At 35.5% G+C, this 16,773-nt stretch overlaps 1 protein-coding gene across 1 annotated transcript in view; it reads left to right on the top strand.

Annotated features, from left to right (window-relative positions):
* Positions 1–16,773, top strand: part of LOC128178375 (cadherin-23-like) — a 60,015-nt gene that overhangs the window by 27,024 nt on the left and 16,218 nt on the right. The window contains exons 16-32 of the mRNA XM_052845495.1: positions 2,150–2,296; positions 2,898–3,120; positions 4,264–4,448; positions 6,312–6,524; positions 6,699–6,863; positions 7,306–7,476; positions 7,710–7,874; positions 8,129–8,275; positions 8,362–8,551; positions 9,398–9,627; positions 9,911–10,159; positions 10,712–10,873; positions 11,143–11,317; positions 11,529–11,677; positions 12,001–12,135; positions 12,411–12,653; positions 12,872–13,042. Of these exons, the coding sequence (XP_052701455.1) occupies positions 2,150–2,296; positions 2,898–3,120; positions 4,264–4,448; positions 6,312–6,524; positions 6,699–6,863; positions 7,306–7,476; positions 7,710–7,874; positions 8,129–8,275; positions 8,362–8,551; positions 9,398–9,627; positions 9,911–10,159; positions 10,712–10,873; positions 11,143–11,317; positions 11,529–11,677; positions 12,001–12,135; positions 12,411–12,653; positions 12,872–13,042 (3,120 nt within the window). The remainder of the gene's footprint in view (positions 1–2,149; positions 2,297–2,897; positions 3,121–4,263; positions 4,449–6,311; positions 6,525–6,698; positions 6,864–7,305; positions 7,477–7,709; positions 7,875–8,128; positions 8,276–8,361; positions 8,552–9,397; positions 9,628–9,910; positions 10,160–10,711; positions 10,874–11,142; positions 11,318–11,528; positions 11,678–12,000; positions 12,136–12,410; positions 12,654–12,871; positions 13,043–16,773) is intronic.

Genomic DNA, 16,773 nt, shown 5'->3' with positions numbered 1-16,773 from the left:
TAATATAATGATGTATGTATTAACTTATGGTCCTCCTTTTTATCGGTTTTTACTGTTGTGCATTTTGTGTTGTCCATTAACAGTTTAGCATTTTTAACTCTCTGAAACTAATGAGCTATTAAATATTTGATGTGTAAAATCTGTCAGGATCAAACTTAAATTGTGATCCCCATCCCCTATGGAACATAGATTATGGGTGAAACAGTGAGTAATTTTGTCTCAACCCATAATTGGGCATCTTGCAGATAAACTAAGTACAGGGTACAATGAATGGATGCTCTCTCTCTCTCTCTCTCTCTCTCTCTCTCTCTCTCTCTCTCTCTCTCTTTCTCTCTCTCTCTCTCTCTCTCTCTCTCTATATATATAAAAATATATATATCATGGCCCAGAGTGTCATGAATTGTTGTGTTGTATTATGGAAGGACTCTATCAATCATATTATGAAAATGCATTTATTTCAAAAAAAATTTCTTCTGCCACTGGGCACCTTGCAAATAATTTTCATGGTTTTAATGAGCAATGGAACATCTAGATAAAATGTGAAATTTTGCCCCCTGGGTCAAAGAATTTGGTTTTCAAAACTGTTAAAAGTTATCTGTTGAATAATCAGCTTTTTAAAAATTGAATTGCCATTCTGTGGATTGTTTTGATTTTATACTCAGGTGACCATTAAGGCCCTTGGGCCTCTCTATTTTCTGGTGGTTTTTTTTTTAAAGTCTTTTATTATACTATAGTTAATATGGGATTATGTAAGGATTTGACAGTATTAAGTTAAGAAAGATTTGGCTTTCTTTTTTAAAACGGTGAAATAAGACTTGTGTACTAAAGAAGGGAAATTCTTATTTTTTTTTTATTTCATCATTTTGTGATTGTATAACAGTCTGAATGCCTGTCATCAGTAAATGTCAGTCTTTGTTGCATAAACCTGTCTATGGTTCTTGAAACTTAATAATGATTCCATTAGACTGAAGGATAACTGACCCCAAAACGCATAAGATTATATAAAGCCTGAAATTGAAGTTTTGGAGACATTTCATTTCTAAGTGTTAATTGATTTTATGGTTTGCACAAAGGCTTTTAGTCATCATGATCTTCTCTGTTATCTGTTCTGATATATCTGCTTTATGAATGAAAGCTTATAAAAGTGATAACCAAGGAATTCAGTATAAATTACATACCATACTTATCCTCATCACCTGAATTGAATTTCATGTGTGACAAAGGAATGCCGATCATTTAATTAAAACAATAAAATGCTTTCTTTGGTGATTCGTGTGGGGAATGATGATGAAGGTATCTAGCATTGCAGAAAAAGTACGTAACCCACTAACACGGATTATGGGGTTTTTTCTGCAATGATCCTTACCTTCATAGCCGGCATAAATCATCAAAAAAAGCATTTTATTGTTTATATTAACATCTTTCTTTTTTAAACTAAATTGAGGAGAAATTTATACTCAATGGATGTAAATACATTACAAAAAAATGCATTATTGCAAAAATGTATCAATGTAATTTCCTTCATAGTTATTTTAACCCTTCTACACTTGCATACAGTTTTGCCCCACATGAATGCGCCCAGACACAGTTGTGTTTTTTATTTCCCTGTATATAGCATACTTGCATGTAGTTTACATGGCAGTTGCAAGCAAATAAACTCCTATACAAGGTTTCAGTAATTACTAGTCTAAAAGGAAATTTGGTTATAATGAACTGGCATGGTATTTTCTATCAAAGAGACCTGGTGAAAATTAATTTTACCATAATCTGTCATTTAGTATGTTTGTTGAACAAAACATAGATAATTTTATGGTTAATACCATAAAGACAAAAATTTATGTCTAATACTAAGATCAGATACATGTACTGGAATATCCAGTGCAGGTCTGACATTTGGTTAATGTTGTAAAATTGATATTTGATGATTAATGCATAGCAACTATCAGTAAATTGATATCTATATATATTTGTTACTGTTTTTACAGTTTTTATGATTATCTTTTGTATGTAACATTGCAGCTCTCAGAATTTTATTTTTGGTAGTGTCATTTACAGGCACTGCTTTAATGAGTATCTGTGCAGCTTTCAGTACTTTGATTTCTATTTGTGCTGGTTACTGTATTAACAGCACTATGTTTATCTTTGGTAGGTCCCCGAGTTGAGTGAGCCTGGCTTTGTGATTGGTACCCTAAGTACAGAGGACCCAGACAACAGTGTGAGGGGGGTACAACAGTTTGTGTACTCCCTGGAAGATGATATCAGAGGTCAAGTGGAGGTCAAGGACAACCAGCTTCTGGCAAGTGCCTCTCTCCAAATATTGCTGCATTAACTGAAAACCTATTCAATTTGAAGCAACTTTATTTTGCAATTGTTGATGAATGATTCAATTTTTTTGCAGTATAGAGGTCATTTTAAAATCAAATTTCAGTAAAGACATTAAATTTGCATCCAGATATGTTTTTGCAAATCTTTCAAATTTTTCTAGTGGGAGGGGGGGGGGTGTTTGCTAAACAAAAGCTAATATTTTTTTCTTTGTAAAATTTCAAGAACACAATTTGATGCAGCAATATGTTTACTGCATGAGTAATTAGCTTACAGAAATATACATGTACTACATATTTGTAGCAGATGATATGAGAGTTGATCTAAAAGTTATGTTTCATAATTAATTTACATGTGTGTATTACAAAATGTTCAAATATAATTCTTGTAAATGGACAATTAATGTGATAAATTTTACACAACCTTAGAAGACAACATTTAACTCTACTCAATCTAGGTTTAGATATTAGGGTTTAACTTTAAATGATCCTTTTTTTCAGTATATCAGAATAAGTGTTGAACTGTATTTGTTTCTTGGTTTTTTTTAAATCCTTTTTTGTCATTAATGTTTTAAGGTAAAGAAGTCCATGCTGCAGTGTGATGGCCAGCCATGCAAGTTTGACTTTGAAAAAGAGTCACAGGTCAGTGTTAAGGTGAAGGTCACAGACAGTGGCTCTCCACCTTTGACCTATGTGGAGACCTTAACCCTGGAGGTCATTGATCAAAATGACCCTCCACAAGATCTGAGACTGGTGGGGGAATCCATTGTGGAGAACAGTCCTCCAGGAACCATTATAGGTGCACATGTACTTAATCAGTCATAACACCAATTTATCATATTAATTGGTATTTACATCTATTTTTGTATATCATTGATGATAATGATGATGATGATAATAACGAAAATACAGTCAAACTTGTATTAAGCAGTCACCTCCGGGAGGCACCCAAAGTGACCTCTTAACAGAGGTGACCTTTGAATAGAGACTTGTGAATTTGCCAACATCAAATATCTTATTAAAATAATTATCACAATAAAACAAAAATGTATCAAAATGATAGATAAAGTAATCGATTAAATGTTTTTTATAGTAGGCCTATCTATTATATTAACAAATAAGTACAAATACATAACAATGCATTGTACATGCAATTTCTGTATTTTTTAAAATTATTGAAAAAAGACAATACGTGGTAAAACCTTGTTGCTGACATTTTCACAATTATAACACAAATTATTTTCATGAGTACCGTGCATATATAGAAAACAAACACTTTTAATACAAATCAACAATTAAGTTTTAACTGACCGTATCTGAACTTAAATCATATAATGAAATCAAGCAATTTTCTCTTCCCTCGCCGCGGACAAATTTGACACCTATTTCATTCATGTTTAAAAAACAAACATTGTTAATACATGTTTAAACAATTCACTTGATTCCCATTCGTATCTGATCTGCCAATAATGTATTATAAATGCATCAATTTATTTTGGTTTCTCTCGCCTCAAGCGTATAATTATTGTTTACGTTTATCACCCGACTTTGGTAGCCATGTTTAAAATCCCTGGGTGTAAATCATGTGACCGGCCAAAATGGCCGCCTAATGCAAGTCGACTGTACAGTTTCGGATCAAAATACGATGACCGCTGACCGCGTTAGACAGGTGACCGCTCTTTAGAGGGCAATTATATAGAATTTTTCATCGGGAGGAAATAAAATGACCGCATACGAAAGGTGACTGCTTAATAGGGGTGACCGCTTCGGCAGTTTTGACTGTAGTGATGATGATGATCATGGGATTTTTCTTAGAAAATATAATTCTTTACTTGAAAAAAAAAATCAAGCCCTCATGAATGATTGCTTTAAATTGCATTTTGTGAATAGTGATGAAGGCCCTCCATTGGTTAGAGTCAACTTCTACTACATATGTTGACAGGTAAACTTACAGCTTTTGATGAAGATGTCGGGCAGACCCTGAGTTTTACTCTTCTTAACTACACTGATGTGTTCATGCTGAAGGGGGATAACTCGCTCGCTACAATCACAAGCTTGGATTATGAAGTCCAGCCTGTCTATGCAATCTCTGTGAAGTGTTCAGATGATGGAGGAGACCCTAAGTTTGTAAGTCTGGTATTGTATATTCATCTACTTTGATAATCATATAAGGTGCAAATATTAAGGAGAGAATGCATGTATGCATATGCATGCATACATGTAAATACAAAGAAAAGTTATTGGCTGTCATTTATTATGACATTGTATGCTAATATATTAATTAACTAGACTCTTGTTGCTATAGCAACAAAAAGGTCTTCCGTTCCTCATGTATTAATCTGCACAAATCTCCAGTTATCTTGTAAACAGGAAATGAATATAATATATACATTTTGTCTTTCCTCAAAGTTTGGATGTTCAAGTTTTTGTTTGCGGGTAGTTGTAATATCTCGTTGAAAAAAAGTTTTTGTCTCGGGACCGAAAACGAACAAAGGGAAGTGATTTAAGAAACGGAAAGTAGATATTTTAGTACATTTACCTACGGTACGTTACTATTCATCACATTGAGTAAAATGTTTTAAAAAAAAATTAAGAATTTAATGAAAAAGTTCTATTGCTTGAACGTTTCGAGTAAAACCGAAAGTGACGTACGACCAAATGAAACCCGTTAAACACATGTTCAATCAAATGTCCATCATTCATTTAAGCTTCGTGCCTTAATCTCTCACAGTTTCTGAGATCTTGCGGTTACTTTGTTTTCTATAAAAGAGGGTTACCTGAGATATTTGAGATGTCTCACCGGAAGTAGAGGTTTTGTTTTACCATGTGTAGATGACCTTTTGTATTTCTATGGCTAATATGTTACTTCAATGCTAAATAACCAAATATTTCTAAAAATTCAAAATTTGGTGTACTTCCTGTGACGACCGGAAGTTACGCCAGATAAAACAAAATAATGGTAACACATGTACATACAGAGGTCTATCATCCTACAAAGTTGGGTTGTTGAAGTAGTTTCCGTTTTCGAGATCTCGTCGAAATAAGGTTTTTGGTTTCGGGACAGGAAACGGACAAACGGAAGTGCTCAATGTAAATTGTATTAAATATTTCTTGTAGACTTGCCTTTTGTACATTATTTTTCATTTATCTAACTAAAATTATCAACGGAAAACAGATAAACTGATAAACAGCTCGATTATTTTCAACTCTTCCTGTGTAGACCGGAAGTGACAGAAAACAAAATGAAACCGGTTAAACACATCTTCAATCATATGTCTATCATCCATGAAAGTTTCGTGTCTTGATCACTAATAGTTTCTGAGATCTCGCGGGTACAAAATGTGTTTTTAATAAAGCTACCTGAGATGATTGAGATATCTCACCGGATGTAGAATTTTTTTGTTGATTTAACATTGCAGAGATAACTTATGTGTAGATTTATACTGATATAATTAATTTGTGGAAAATGAATTTTTTGCGTGAAATAACTATTTTTGAAGTGCTTCCGGTGACGACCGGAAGTTACGACGAACAAAACAAAAGTGTTTAAACACATCTGCATACACAGGTCTATTATCGTACAAAGTTTGGTTGTTCAAGTCTTTACCATTTTTGAGATCTCGAGGTGACAAGCTTTTTTGTTCCGGGACAGGAAACGGACGACCGGAAATGAATTTTGAAAAAATGAAAAAAACGTCCCTAGCGTTTATCATTTCCTATTATTCCTGAAAATTTCAAGGAAATATATACAGTCATCTCTGAGAAAATCGGGGAAAAAAATAAGAATAATAATAAGAATAATAATTATAAAAAGAAACATTACAATCACTATAAGGTCTTCCGTTGGAAACGGAAGACCTTAATTAACTATTAGAGTAAGACTTGATCAGCTATAAGATGTGGCAATTAATGCATTATATGGTATCTCAATCTCCATAAACAACTGCATTTGACCGTCATCAGACAACTAGAGTCAAACTCATACTTTAGGTGGAGTCCACAGTTACAGTGAAGGTATTGGATGTGAATGAGCCTCCCAGCTTTGTAGAAGTGATAGAAATTCATGTACAAGAGGACAGGAAGGTGGGGGAGGTAATCGGAACAGTCACGGTGGAGGATGCTGATTTGAAGGAACAGCTGTCATTTACTGTTACAAGGGGATATACTAATTTCATGATCACAAATACTTCCTGTTTTACAGAGGTAAGACTTGCTAATACTCACCTTGGATTAAAAAAAATCATTCCATTTCATTCACAGCTTCATTTTGTGTTCACATATCTTTCAAATTATTTGCTTGATATGTTTTTGAAGTGCAATGGCTTTCTAACACACAAGTCTCATTTAAATGCCATGCTCCCTTATTTTATTCATCAGTCAGGACAAGGAACTCGGTGCGTGGGGAGCCTCGCCCTGAAGCACCCCCTGGACTACGAGGCTGTATCTACCCTCCCCCTGACTGTGTCTGTACAGGACTCCAGGGGCCTTACAGCCACCCACAGTCAGATGATCAGCGTGGTCGATGTCAACGAACCCCCAACGGTATTAATAGTATTTGAGTAAAAAAAGAAGTTTTCCTTACAGAGGCCAATAATAATTATAAAATGAATTATTTTTTATGAATGTAGTTTTTGTAAAACTATTTCAATCTCTTCTTGATATAAGAAACTTTGGCCACACCAGTTGGTGTCTTTCTCGTCGGACCTGCACACTTGTATTTAAGCAAAACTATACAAATAATATTATTTTAAATTTCCTGCATATAGGAAACTCTGTTCTATTTTTGTTCTATTTCTGCTCTATATTTCATATATAAAACTGAATTTATAAATCAGAAAAAATTAGAAAAAAATTAAATAATCTGCTCGAATTTACACGTAATAATTTGCCTACAAATTTAATTGCTCTACTGCGTGTACCTTTTTCAGATGTCCATCAAACAAGATATTAAATTGGTGTGGCCTTATTTGCTCATTTATTTTAGGACATCCTATTGAATGGTAAATCTCTGACATCATTGTCTGTGTATGAAATGACACAAAATGACACCCTTGCAGAGTTGTCTGCCCATGATACAGATCTTATCCAAAGTCACATATTTTCCTTACAATCTGGGGACCCAGTTAATTTTGAAATTATTGGCAACAAACTAAGGGTAAGTTTTTTAATTATTTTTTGCAATTAAAAAAGTAATAACAATTTTGTGTGAAAAGAGAAATATGAATTATTTAATCCTTTGATGTATATCAATATATACATGTACTAGGTATATGCTCAGATTGCAAACAAGTACATTCCAGGCTTTTGATATTAAGGGTTTTTTTAAGATTGGGAGTAAGAGAAAATAACTTCATTTCATGAAGTTGTTGATTTTATTTTTTTATGCAGGTGAAGTCTTCAGCAGTGCTAAATTTTGAGACACAAAATGTATACATACTTGACATAAATGTGACTGACAATGGATTACCTCCCTTGTCAGTGGTCAAAGCTATCTCTGTTCAGATCATTGATGTAAATGAGCCTCCAGAGACTTTAAGTCTAGACAATAGTAAGGTAGGCTGAAAATATACATGTAAAGATGAAGAAAGAATAACTTCATAAATAACAGAAGGATTTCTTAACCAGAACTTATGATTTCACGAGACATATCATAAGAAATAATATATCCTCTCTCTCTCTCTCTCTCTCTCTCTCTCTCTCTCTCTCTCTCTCAACTCAATGTTACATGGTACATTCTCTTTCTCCTCCCCTCTCTCAATTCCCATTAGACTGAATAGTAAACTCCCTCACATGATTTCTTCTGCAAGGTGTCAGAGAACAGCCCTGTTGGTCAACTTATTGGAAGTCTTCTTACTACTGATCCAGACAATGTTGTGAAAAAGGTTCAGACATTTACCTATGAACTGATATCAAACCAAGATGGCAGGTTTCAAATCCTAGAAAATCAACTTCAGGTACATTCATTTCATTGTTTATATATATTTCTTAAATTTTTTGTTTAATTACAGGTGATTTGCACATTAATGATTCATTTTCATAGGTTGGCCCAGCAAACTCAGAGTGTGTGCAGACAGGGGGGCCAGGGTGTTCACTGAACTATGAACGGTCGTCCATGTACAATGTGACCGTCCTTGTGTCTGATAATGGAGTCCCTCCCCAGAGCAGTGTGTTCAGCCTGACTGTCCAGTTAACGGATGTCAATGATATGCCTTCAAACATGACATTATCAGGTTAGACTTAATACCTGCTCCTAATATAAATACAATCTATATTGAAAAACTATGCATTCTGAAAGAGTAAAATGCTATGGGTCTTAACATTTTGAGAAAATGAAATTATTTGTTGTGCTAGGTGTCCAAGTAGCGTAGTGGACAATGCACTCGCCGCTTTTCACCGCTGCAACCCGAGTTCGATCCCCATGATCGACAGTGGTTGTATGTGATAGGGTATGGCGGTCGCCCGCTTGGACATGTGGGTTCTCTCCGGGTACTCTGGCTTCTTCCCACACCAATGACCCCCTCGCGCTAACATCCGTGCCAACGAGAGATATTAAAATAAGTTGTAGAACTTGCTTATCAATCGTTGTAAAATAAATAAAGTTCAATTCAATTATATGTTAAGTATCAATGCACATTAAGTATTGTTAACCCTGAGTGTTGTTGAAAGCAAGTGCTGGGATATTAAAATATAAAGATGTCATTAATTATTCACAAGCCAAGAGCTTTCAGCCCACTCCTCTCCCAAAAAATCTTTAGAACCAGAAGTTCTTTGTTTGGAAAATTTTAAAGTTTATATAATGCAACATATGCCATCTACATGTTATGCAAAAACACCACTGCATGATGTTGTATATTGTGCACAAATGCTGGTCATTGTAAAAATTGGTATGCATCGCACTCGCACAGCAATTCTCCATTGCATTGATAAATAAATCAATATAAAAAAAACCAAAAAACGCCTACAATTCCAGTGCATTTACCATAAAATCATACATTGTGTTATTATGACGCATATTCTGAAACTTAAAATACATGTATCAGTACATGAACTTTTTATAAATACTTGGTTTATAACAGGTCACAAGATTCAGAGTGATGCAGTTAAAGGCACCCATATTGGTCAACTTTCTGTAATGGATGAAGATGCTGACCAATCGCATACCTTCTCTCTTGTATCTGGTGGAGACGGGCAATTTCTAGTCAGCAATGAGGGCCAAGTTACAAAGTCAACAGACCAGCCCCTTGAGAGTGGGAATGTTTACGATATTGTTGTACAGGCTGTTGATAGTGGCCAACCTCAATTAAAGGTTTATACTTAATAAACTGTTCTTTTTAACATGAATGAAGCATATAGATACAAAATAATAAAAACAGGTTATTGAACATTTTAAAAATAATTGATGAAATGGTTTCATCTTAACATTTTCAAATTTAGTAGACTTTTATGTACCTGCATGCTCTTACAGCTTTTAAAGACCAAGAATGTGAATATGTTGATGACTTTGAGTAAAAATCATTGAGTAATGAATTTTGTTGACCACAGATGTTTACGTCAAAGTTAAGATGGATTTTAACTTGTGTTTTTGACAGGTTACATCTACTTTTCATGTAACTGTCCTTGGCATTAAAGCACCAGTTAGTGTAGACTTCACCTCAGAGGAAGGGGTCGGATCTTTTCCTGTCAATCATCCTGTTGTCATGGAGAACTTAGCTTCTGGTTCAGTGATTGGATCTTTAGTTGGTGTAAATAATGGGATGGATCAAAACTTGGTCTTCTCTCTGGAGATAAAGGAGGGAGAGAACCCCTTCAGACTAGAGAATGTCAGCTGCAGTTCTGCTGTGAGTCGGTATTATCAAAATAGATTTGACCAATGATAAACTTTAAGACAATATATAGCATATTTACATGTACTTGCAATATGTCATGCCTGTACTTTATTTGATAAAACATATAAGTTTTGAGGGATTAACTGATTTCATGCCTTTAAGTTGGTACCAATTTTTGTCAGACTAAACCAGAACTCAATTTATAGTATTCCTTGACACCCTTCATGAGTCATTGGGGTGGGATGGGGGGTGGATTTGTGATGAAAGATACATAACAAATTCAGTGTAAATTAATCACCAAAAGTATATCTATTTTGACCTTAAAATTGTCCTAGCATTTCAGAAGACATTTAATCAAGTATCTATTAAAACTTTTCATGGAAACAAACATCAATGCCATGTGTTACTTTAAAAACCAGACAATCAACAAACTAACTGTACAGGTTCTTATACACATTTATTTTCATAAACATACAAAAATTAGCATTGCAAACCTCACCTGAATTGGAGATCCCTTTATACATATAGTCTAACATGATTTAAAATGGTTATTATATATTTTAGGATGATTTGACAAAATGTACTGTGGGGGTGAAGATGCAAAACATTCTGGATTTTGAAAAACAGACGTCAGTCTCTGTGACTGCGATCGTGGAGAATAAAGATGGAGGCAAATTGGTGGAGATGTTTGAAGTTGTTATTGAAAATGAAAATGAGGCTCCAAAGGTAAGGACTTGAGACCTAGCTGTTCAACATAGCTGGCCCTTGCAAGCATTTACTAAAATTTCCTTTCCATCCAGTATAAAATGTTTGCAAGCATGTCTCTGTTAAACAGGTCTCAACTGATGTATTGTACAAACAGTTCAGAGACAATGGGCTTTTAGACTGTTGACAAATTGATCTGAAGAGATTGAAAATGTTTCTTCAGTTTGCATTTGTTTTAAGATTTGCATTCTTGGTTCAGATTTTAATATTTGTACCTATGTACTTGGTAGGACATTCGGCCCAGCAGTACAGACCTGTCTGTCCAGGAGAATTCCAAGGGCCAGATGGTCACCATGTTCTTGGTTTCAGACCCAGATGCTGGGGATACACATTCCTTCACATTGCTGGGAAACCCTGGTCAAAAGTTCAGTCTGAGCACACAAGGACAGCTTTCTGTAGCTAAAGGTATTCAATCCTACACTGTTCCCTTTACTTTTCCCTGAGAATTTTACTCACCTCTCTGTTTCTCCATTGGGTGATGAACAAAGAAGGGTCTGTAGATGTAGCAATATTTTTGTTGTTAGCTGTCATAGACAGTTAAAACTTAAAGACAGTGATAGCTCAATATAAACCTTATATTCTCAATTCACTGTGAAATACAATTTGTTTGTACTAGATGCTGTGATAGATTTTGAAAAGAGTCCAGCCATTGACATCATGGTCCAGGTTACTGACAGGGGAGGTCTGTCACTGAAGAAAAACTTCACTGTCAGGGTGGAGGATGTCAATGAGAAACCTACACAGATCAGTCTCTCACAGAATAAGGTGATTATTAAGAATCACAAGATTAATGTTGGCTTCTTTTGGGGTCTTTATGTCTCTTTGTTCATCAATTGTTCATCTAGTTTGGGTTTTTTTTTTTTTGGCGTCCATTGCAGAGTAATTTCATGAAACTCTACACCTGATAGTGTACATAATACACTGGTACAAAAATATAAGTAACAATGTTCTTTGTGTTATGCATTACAATAATTGCTTTCTGAAAAAAACTCACACACAGGGATTAGAGTGGATATTGTACATAACAGTCACCAGTCTATGCATTGGTAAACTGATGCATGTCTGTCATCAATTTTTCTGATTCCCAGGTGAAGGAGATGAGTGAGCCAGGGACAGTGATTGGTCAGTTGACAACAGAGGATGAGGACCTAGACCAGACCCACACCTACACACTGATGGACAATGCTGGGGGGAGAGTTCTCCTTAATGGAACAACCCTTCAGGTAAGATTGCAGAAAATTACTTGAAAATGAACTCTTTGATGGCCTGTCAATCAAATACAATTTGATATTTACTTAGTCTTTATCATGCTGGTTAGTACATAAGGCCATGTTTTTTTAAAAAAAATTTAAATATATGAAAGGAAAACAAAATTAAATTGTTCAGATTCAAGTAAATATAAATTGGATTGTATGTACTAACTTTTCATTGCATTTTTTGATACACAAACCTGTAAATGTCTTCAAATTTGAAACCAAAAAAATTTTCAAATATCAAGGTAGCCATCAGGGGAGATAATTGCGACGAGCGTGGTGGATCCTCCTGTTTGTTGGATTATGAGACAATGAACAGCTTTGATGTTGTGGTCACCACACAAGACTCGGGGTCCCCCTCACTGAACCTGACTGTGTCCCTGACTATACAGGTGGTGGATGTCAATGATCCCCCACATCACCTGGTGCTGAGTGTGACCGCCCTACCTGAGGATACCAGGGTGGGAGAATTGCTGGGAAATATAGAGGTATCCTGATACTGTCCCTACTCCCTCACTGTCAAAAGCAGATTACTTTAGGCATCTGCTAGACCTCCATGCAGATTGTTGTGCAAAGGGAGACAACTGCAGCATATTTATCTTCTAATAGTTGAATTCTTTCATCCTTCATTACTGAAAAAAAATGAAGTAGATCAGGGATTTTACTTCACTATAGCCATATTCTGGTTTAAATTATTTGGATATAGGTGAACAATGCTGAGCCAGACCAGGAAGTAACATACAGCATCAGTGAGGACCAGGATGTTTTTGTAGTGGAGGGGAACAAAGTGGTTTTAAAAAATGCCCTGGACTTTGAAACACAGTCAATGTACAACTTAACAATAACAGCACAGGATGATGGAACCCCGCCAGCTCAAGTAATTTATTTTTGATATTTATTGTGTAGAAAGTTGTTTCCAAAAATTCAAAAACCAGAAATGTGTCTATGTTCCTTTATTATACATACCGTATAACGAGTATTTTGAAATATGATGAAAACTTGTAGCCGACGGCCTCAGCGATCCCGCTTTTCTCAAACCCTTTGTAGATTAGTTTTTTGTCGAATTTGATATCAGCATGATATCAGCATGAACTTGGACAAGCCACTCTGCCGACAATGGCTTTAGAAATGAAAGTCTCAGATCAACGGGTGTCAAAGTTTGGTCAGTGTTACCGTTCTCTAGCTGTTTTGATATTTGATTGGCGTACCATTTTTGAAAGCGTTCTTTTAATTTGTCTTTGACGATTTTTTGCATGGTCAAATCCATCGGCTGTAGTCGGTCGGTACAACTTGGGGGCACGAACACAATACATATACCCTTTTTCTTTAAACAAACCTGCAAAAACTGCCGTTATCTGGCGCTTATCGTCTAACCCAACAATCGGGATCTTCTGAGAACCCTGAACTTCCATGGTCCAGTTTGACACAGGGACGTAGTGTAGGCCGGTGTGGTGCCAGTTATAAATAAGATCAGGTGGAATGTCATTTTCTGTGACGGCAGTTTTAATTTTGTTTAAAAACTCTGTTTTTATTGCGTCAAACTTTTCATCAGGAAGGTGTGTTTTAGCAGTACAGCTTCCGCGGCGTTTAACAAAGTTCATTCGTTGTAATAAAGAATAGGCCCAGGTCTTTGTAAGGGTAATTGGGCCCCCATTCTCCGAGAGAAGTTGCTTGTCCTCAGACATTACAATCCCCATATCCACTGCACGCACTATTGCCGTGTTCACTAACAACCCCCCCCCCCCCCCCCCCGATTTTTTGCAAGTTAGTAAATAAATATAAATCTGAACTTAATGATCCATATCGTCTGACAATAGAGTTTTACGGCCGCGTTTTTTAGTTTGAATTTCTATGATTTGGCACTCTTCAGAACAATCAAAGTCTAATTTTCTTTTTCTGTTTGTATGAATCTCTAAAATATCTTGTCGTGGACTCTTTTAATTCTGGATAATCGGCTTTGAATTTTCTCATAGCTGCGGCAGGTCCTTGTTCAGCGTAGCTCCCGATTATGGCTATGTCCCTGGGTGAATAGGTCGAATACCGTAATGTCGCGTGTATAATACGCACTTTTTTTCAGCCAAAATTTGATCAAAAGTGGGGGGTGCGTGTTATACATAGGACTAAAATTTTACCCCATTTTTTCAAGCCGTGATTCTTAATACCTCGGAAGACGTGACTGCCGCTATAGTGTGTTTAATGCAAGTTGTATGAGTGTATATTTTCTGCTGATATAGCGCGTTATGCAAGTTGTACGAATGTATACTAAATTTACTGCATCAGAAATACCTTATTCTTAGTTTTATTTCCATGTATTGAAATATTTATCCACTCTTAACACTATTTCTTGCATCAAACAAGTTTAAATATCGCCAGTGTATTCGCCACTACGTAAGCAATCACCTGTTGACTCGGCGCGTGGTCAATGTTTGTTTAACAATTTCCGGTGTCAGAAGCATGCACCTGTCTTGTGTGGGAATTCACAGGGTGATTATTCTGATTTTATTAAACTTGATTACTTCGTGTCCAGTTATGCAGTTAAACGTTATTGCTTTACAAAGACACTGCTAAAAATACATCGATAATTTGTACGACTTGATAATGACGATATACGACATACATACGTTTCTTCAGAATGTTTATTTAACAACAATCAATGAGTTTGACTATAATTAATCAATTAAATCATTTCTTTTGATGTTGTTTTGGTTTATATCTGCAAACATTATAACTTTTAAGCTCGGCTGCCGTTCTTCCCTACGTATGATGATCTTCAACTTTTCCACTGTTTTACGAAGTGTCTAATGATATTTGATACCGCCCATGTAAATCATGCCGTCCTTTCTAAGTAAAATTGTAAGAACTTTGACTCTAATATCGCTTTGGCAATGTTCCGATCACGAAATTACAGTACCGTATTTCACGGAATTTAGGTCGATACTTTTTCCCCCTGACATGTGGACCTCGCCCTATTCATCGCTTCGCCCAATTTATGTTTTTTTTTTTGGTTGGAATTTTGCAAAAATTTATGCAACCCTCCAATAAAATCATGAGTGTTTACTGTAATACTGCTTGAATTTCTGTGTAAAAATCGTATGGATTTTAATCAATATATTGTAGTAATTTATCATTTAAACAAAATTAAATGTAAATAGATTTATTTCTTCTTACATTTCTTACTTAGATCACTGACTGAATCATTAAATGCTGTCATGCATTTTGATCGTGTGCTTACGATAAACAGGAAATCGATTTCGCGCGGTAAAAGTAAAATGAGAACCGTACAAAGGGTAATTACGGGGGAAAATATCGTCGGGTAGAAATAAAAAAAAAACAATTTGTTTTCATAATAGAATACATGAACAAGTCTTTTTCTGTATATTCAACATAAAACTTTCGATGAAATTTTAGCCAGGTGTCTCTGAAATCAGTCTGGGTAGCACTGACTTTATTTATACACAGTTGAACTCTCGGCACGTGCTACTCATGCCTGCAGGCTTCAATAAGATCAGAGGTTGACTCGTGTGTATATACACAGTAAAAAGTCACATAGAGACACAGGGTGGCATGTGCTACCGTAGTCATGCCTCCAGGCTAGGTAACTATCCCCCGGTTAACACCAGTTTGTACACATGGCAGGGAAGTAATAAAAAACGATCTTAAATTAAAACCGGCCGTACTGAATTATTTGGTTTGAAAATTTTGACGCAATTTCAGACATTTTCTTACGATGTTTTCAAGAAATACATTTTATTTCCCTTTTGTTTAAAACTGTGAAATAAGATTAAAGGCTACAATATGATAACGTTATTGGTTTAAACCATTTATTCATTAGAACTAGCGGTAATTTTTCGACCAATTCTTCGAAGTCGACCTATTTATACTTTTTTTTATTTTATGGCTAAAAACGGCCTCCTTCGCCCAATAAACCGTATCGACCTAAATTCCGTGAAAAACGGTAATTGCGCTTGGGTTACAAAATTATCATTAAACATCGATAGTTATTTGGAAAAATGGCGGCCGTCGATTTTCATCATTGTGCTATGTTCTGATCACAAAATTAAAGAAATTGCGCATGGATTATAAAATTATCATGAAACATCGATTGTTTTGGGGGAAATTGCGGCTGTTGATTTCACCATTTTTTGGGTGCGTGTTATACATAGGACCTGCTGTTCTTTCGCTATTTTTTGGTCAACTTTGGGGGGTGCGTATTATACACGAGTGCGTATTATACACGATACATTACGGTATGAACCATGTTTTTTGCTCGAATTTGGTGTTCTAGATTTATCCATAACTTCAGACACCCTTGTGTTACACTCTTGGATTGATCTAGGGGATAAACTTGCCGATAACTGTCCGTTAGGATTTGGAAGAATACTTCTGCGCTTTACATATCTTAAAATCGACATTTTTACCGTGTTCACGGTGAATGAGAACTAACTCTCAAATGTTTTACAAGTCTACTAAATACTGCTTGTGAACTTTTCTCAGATAATTTTTATTTCATACTCGACTAAACACCGCACAGGTAACATGAGATAATTAGGTGTGAAATATGACGCAGAGCCCCCTTTAACGGACTGATCACGTTTGAAAATTATAGCT

The sequence above is a fragment of the Crassostrea angulata genome, chromosome 3 (assembly GCF_025612915.1).
Source record: "Crassostrea angulata isolate pt1a10 chromosome 3, ASM2561291v2, whole genome shotgun sequence".
In the NCBI taxonomy this organism is placed as follows: Eukaryota; Metazoa; Mollusca; class Bivalvia; order Ostreida; family Ostreidae; genus Magallana; species Magallana angulata.
The sequence above is the reverse complement of the archived record's forward strand: the minus strand, read 5'-3'. Positions and strand labels throughout refer to the sequence as shown.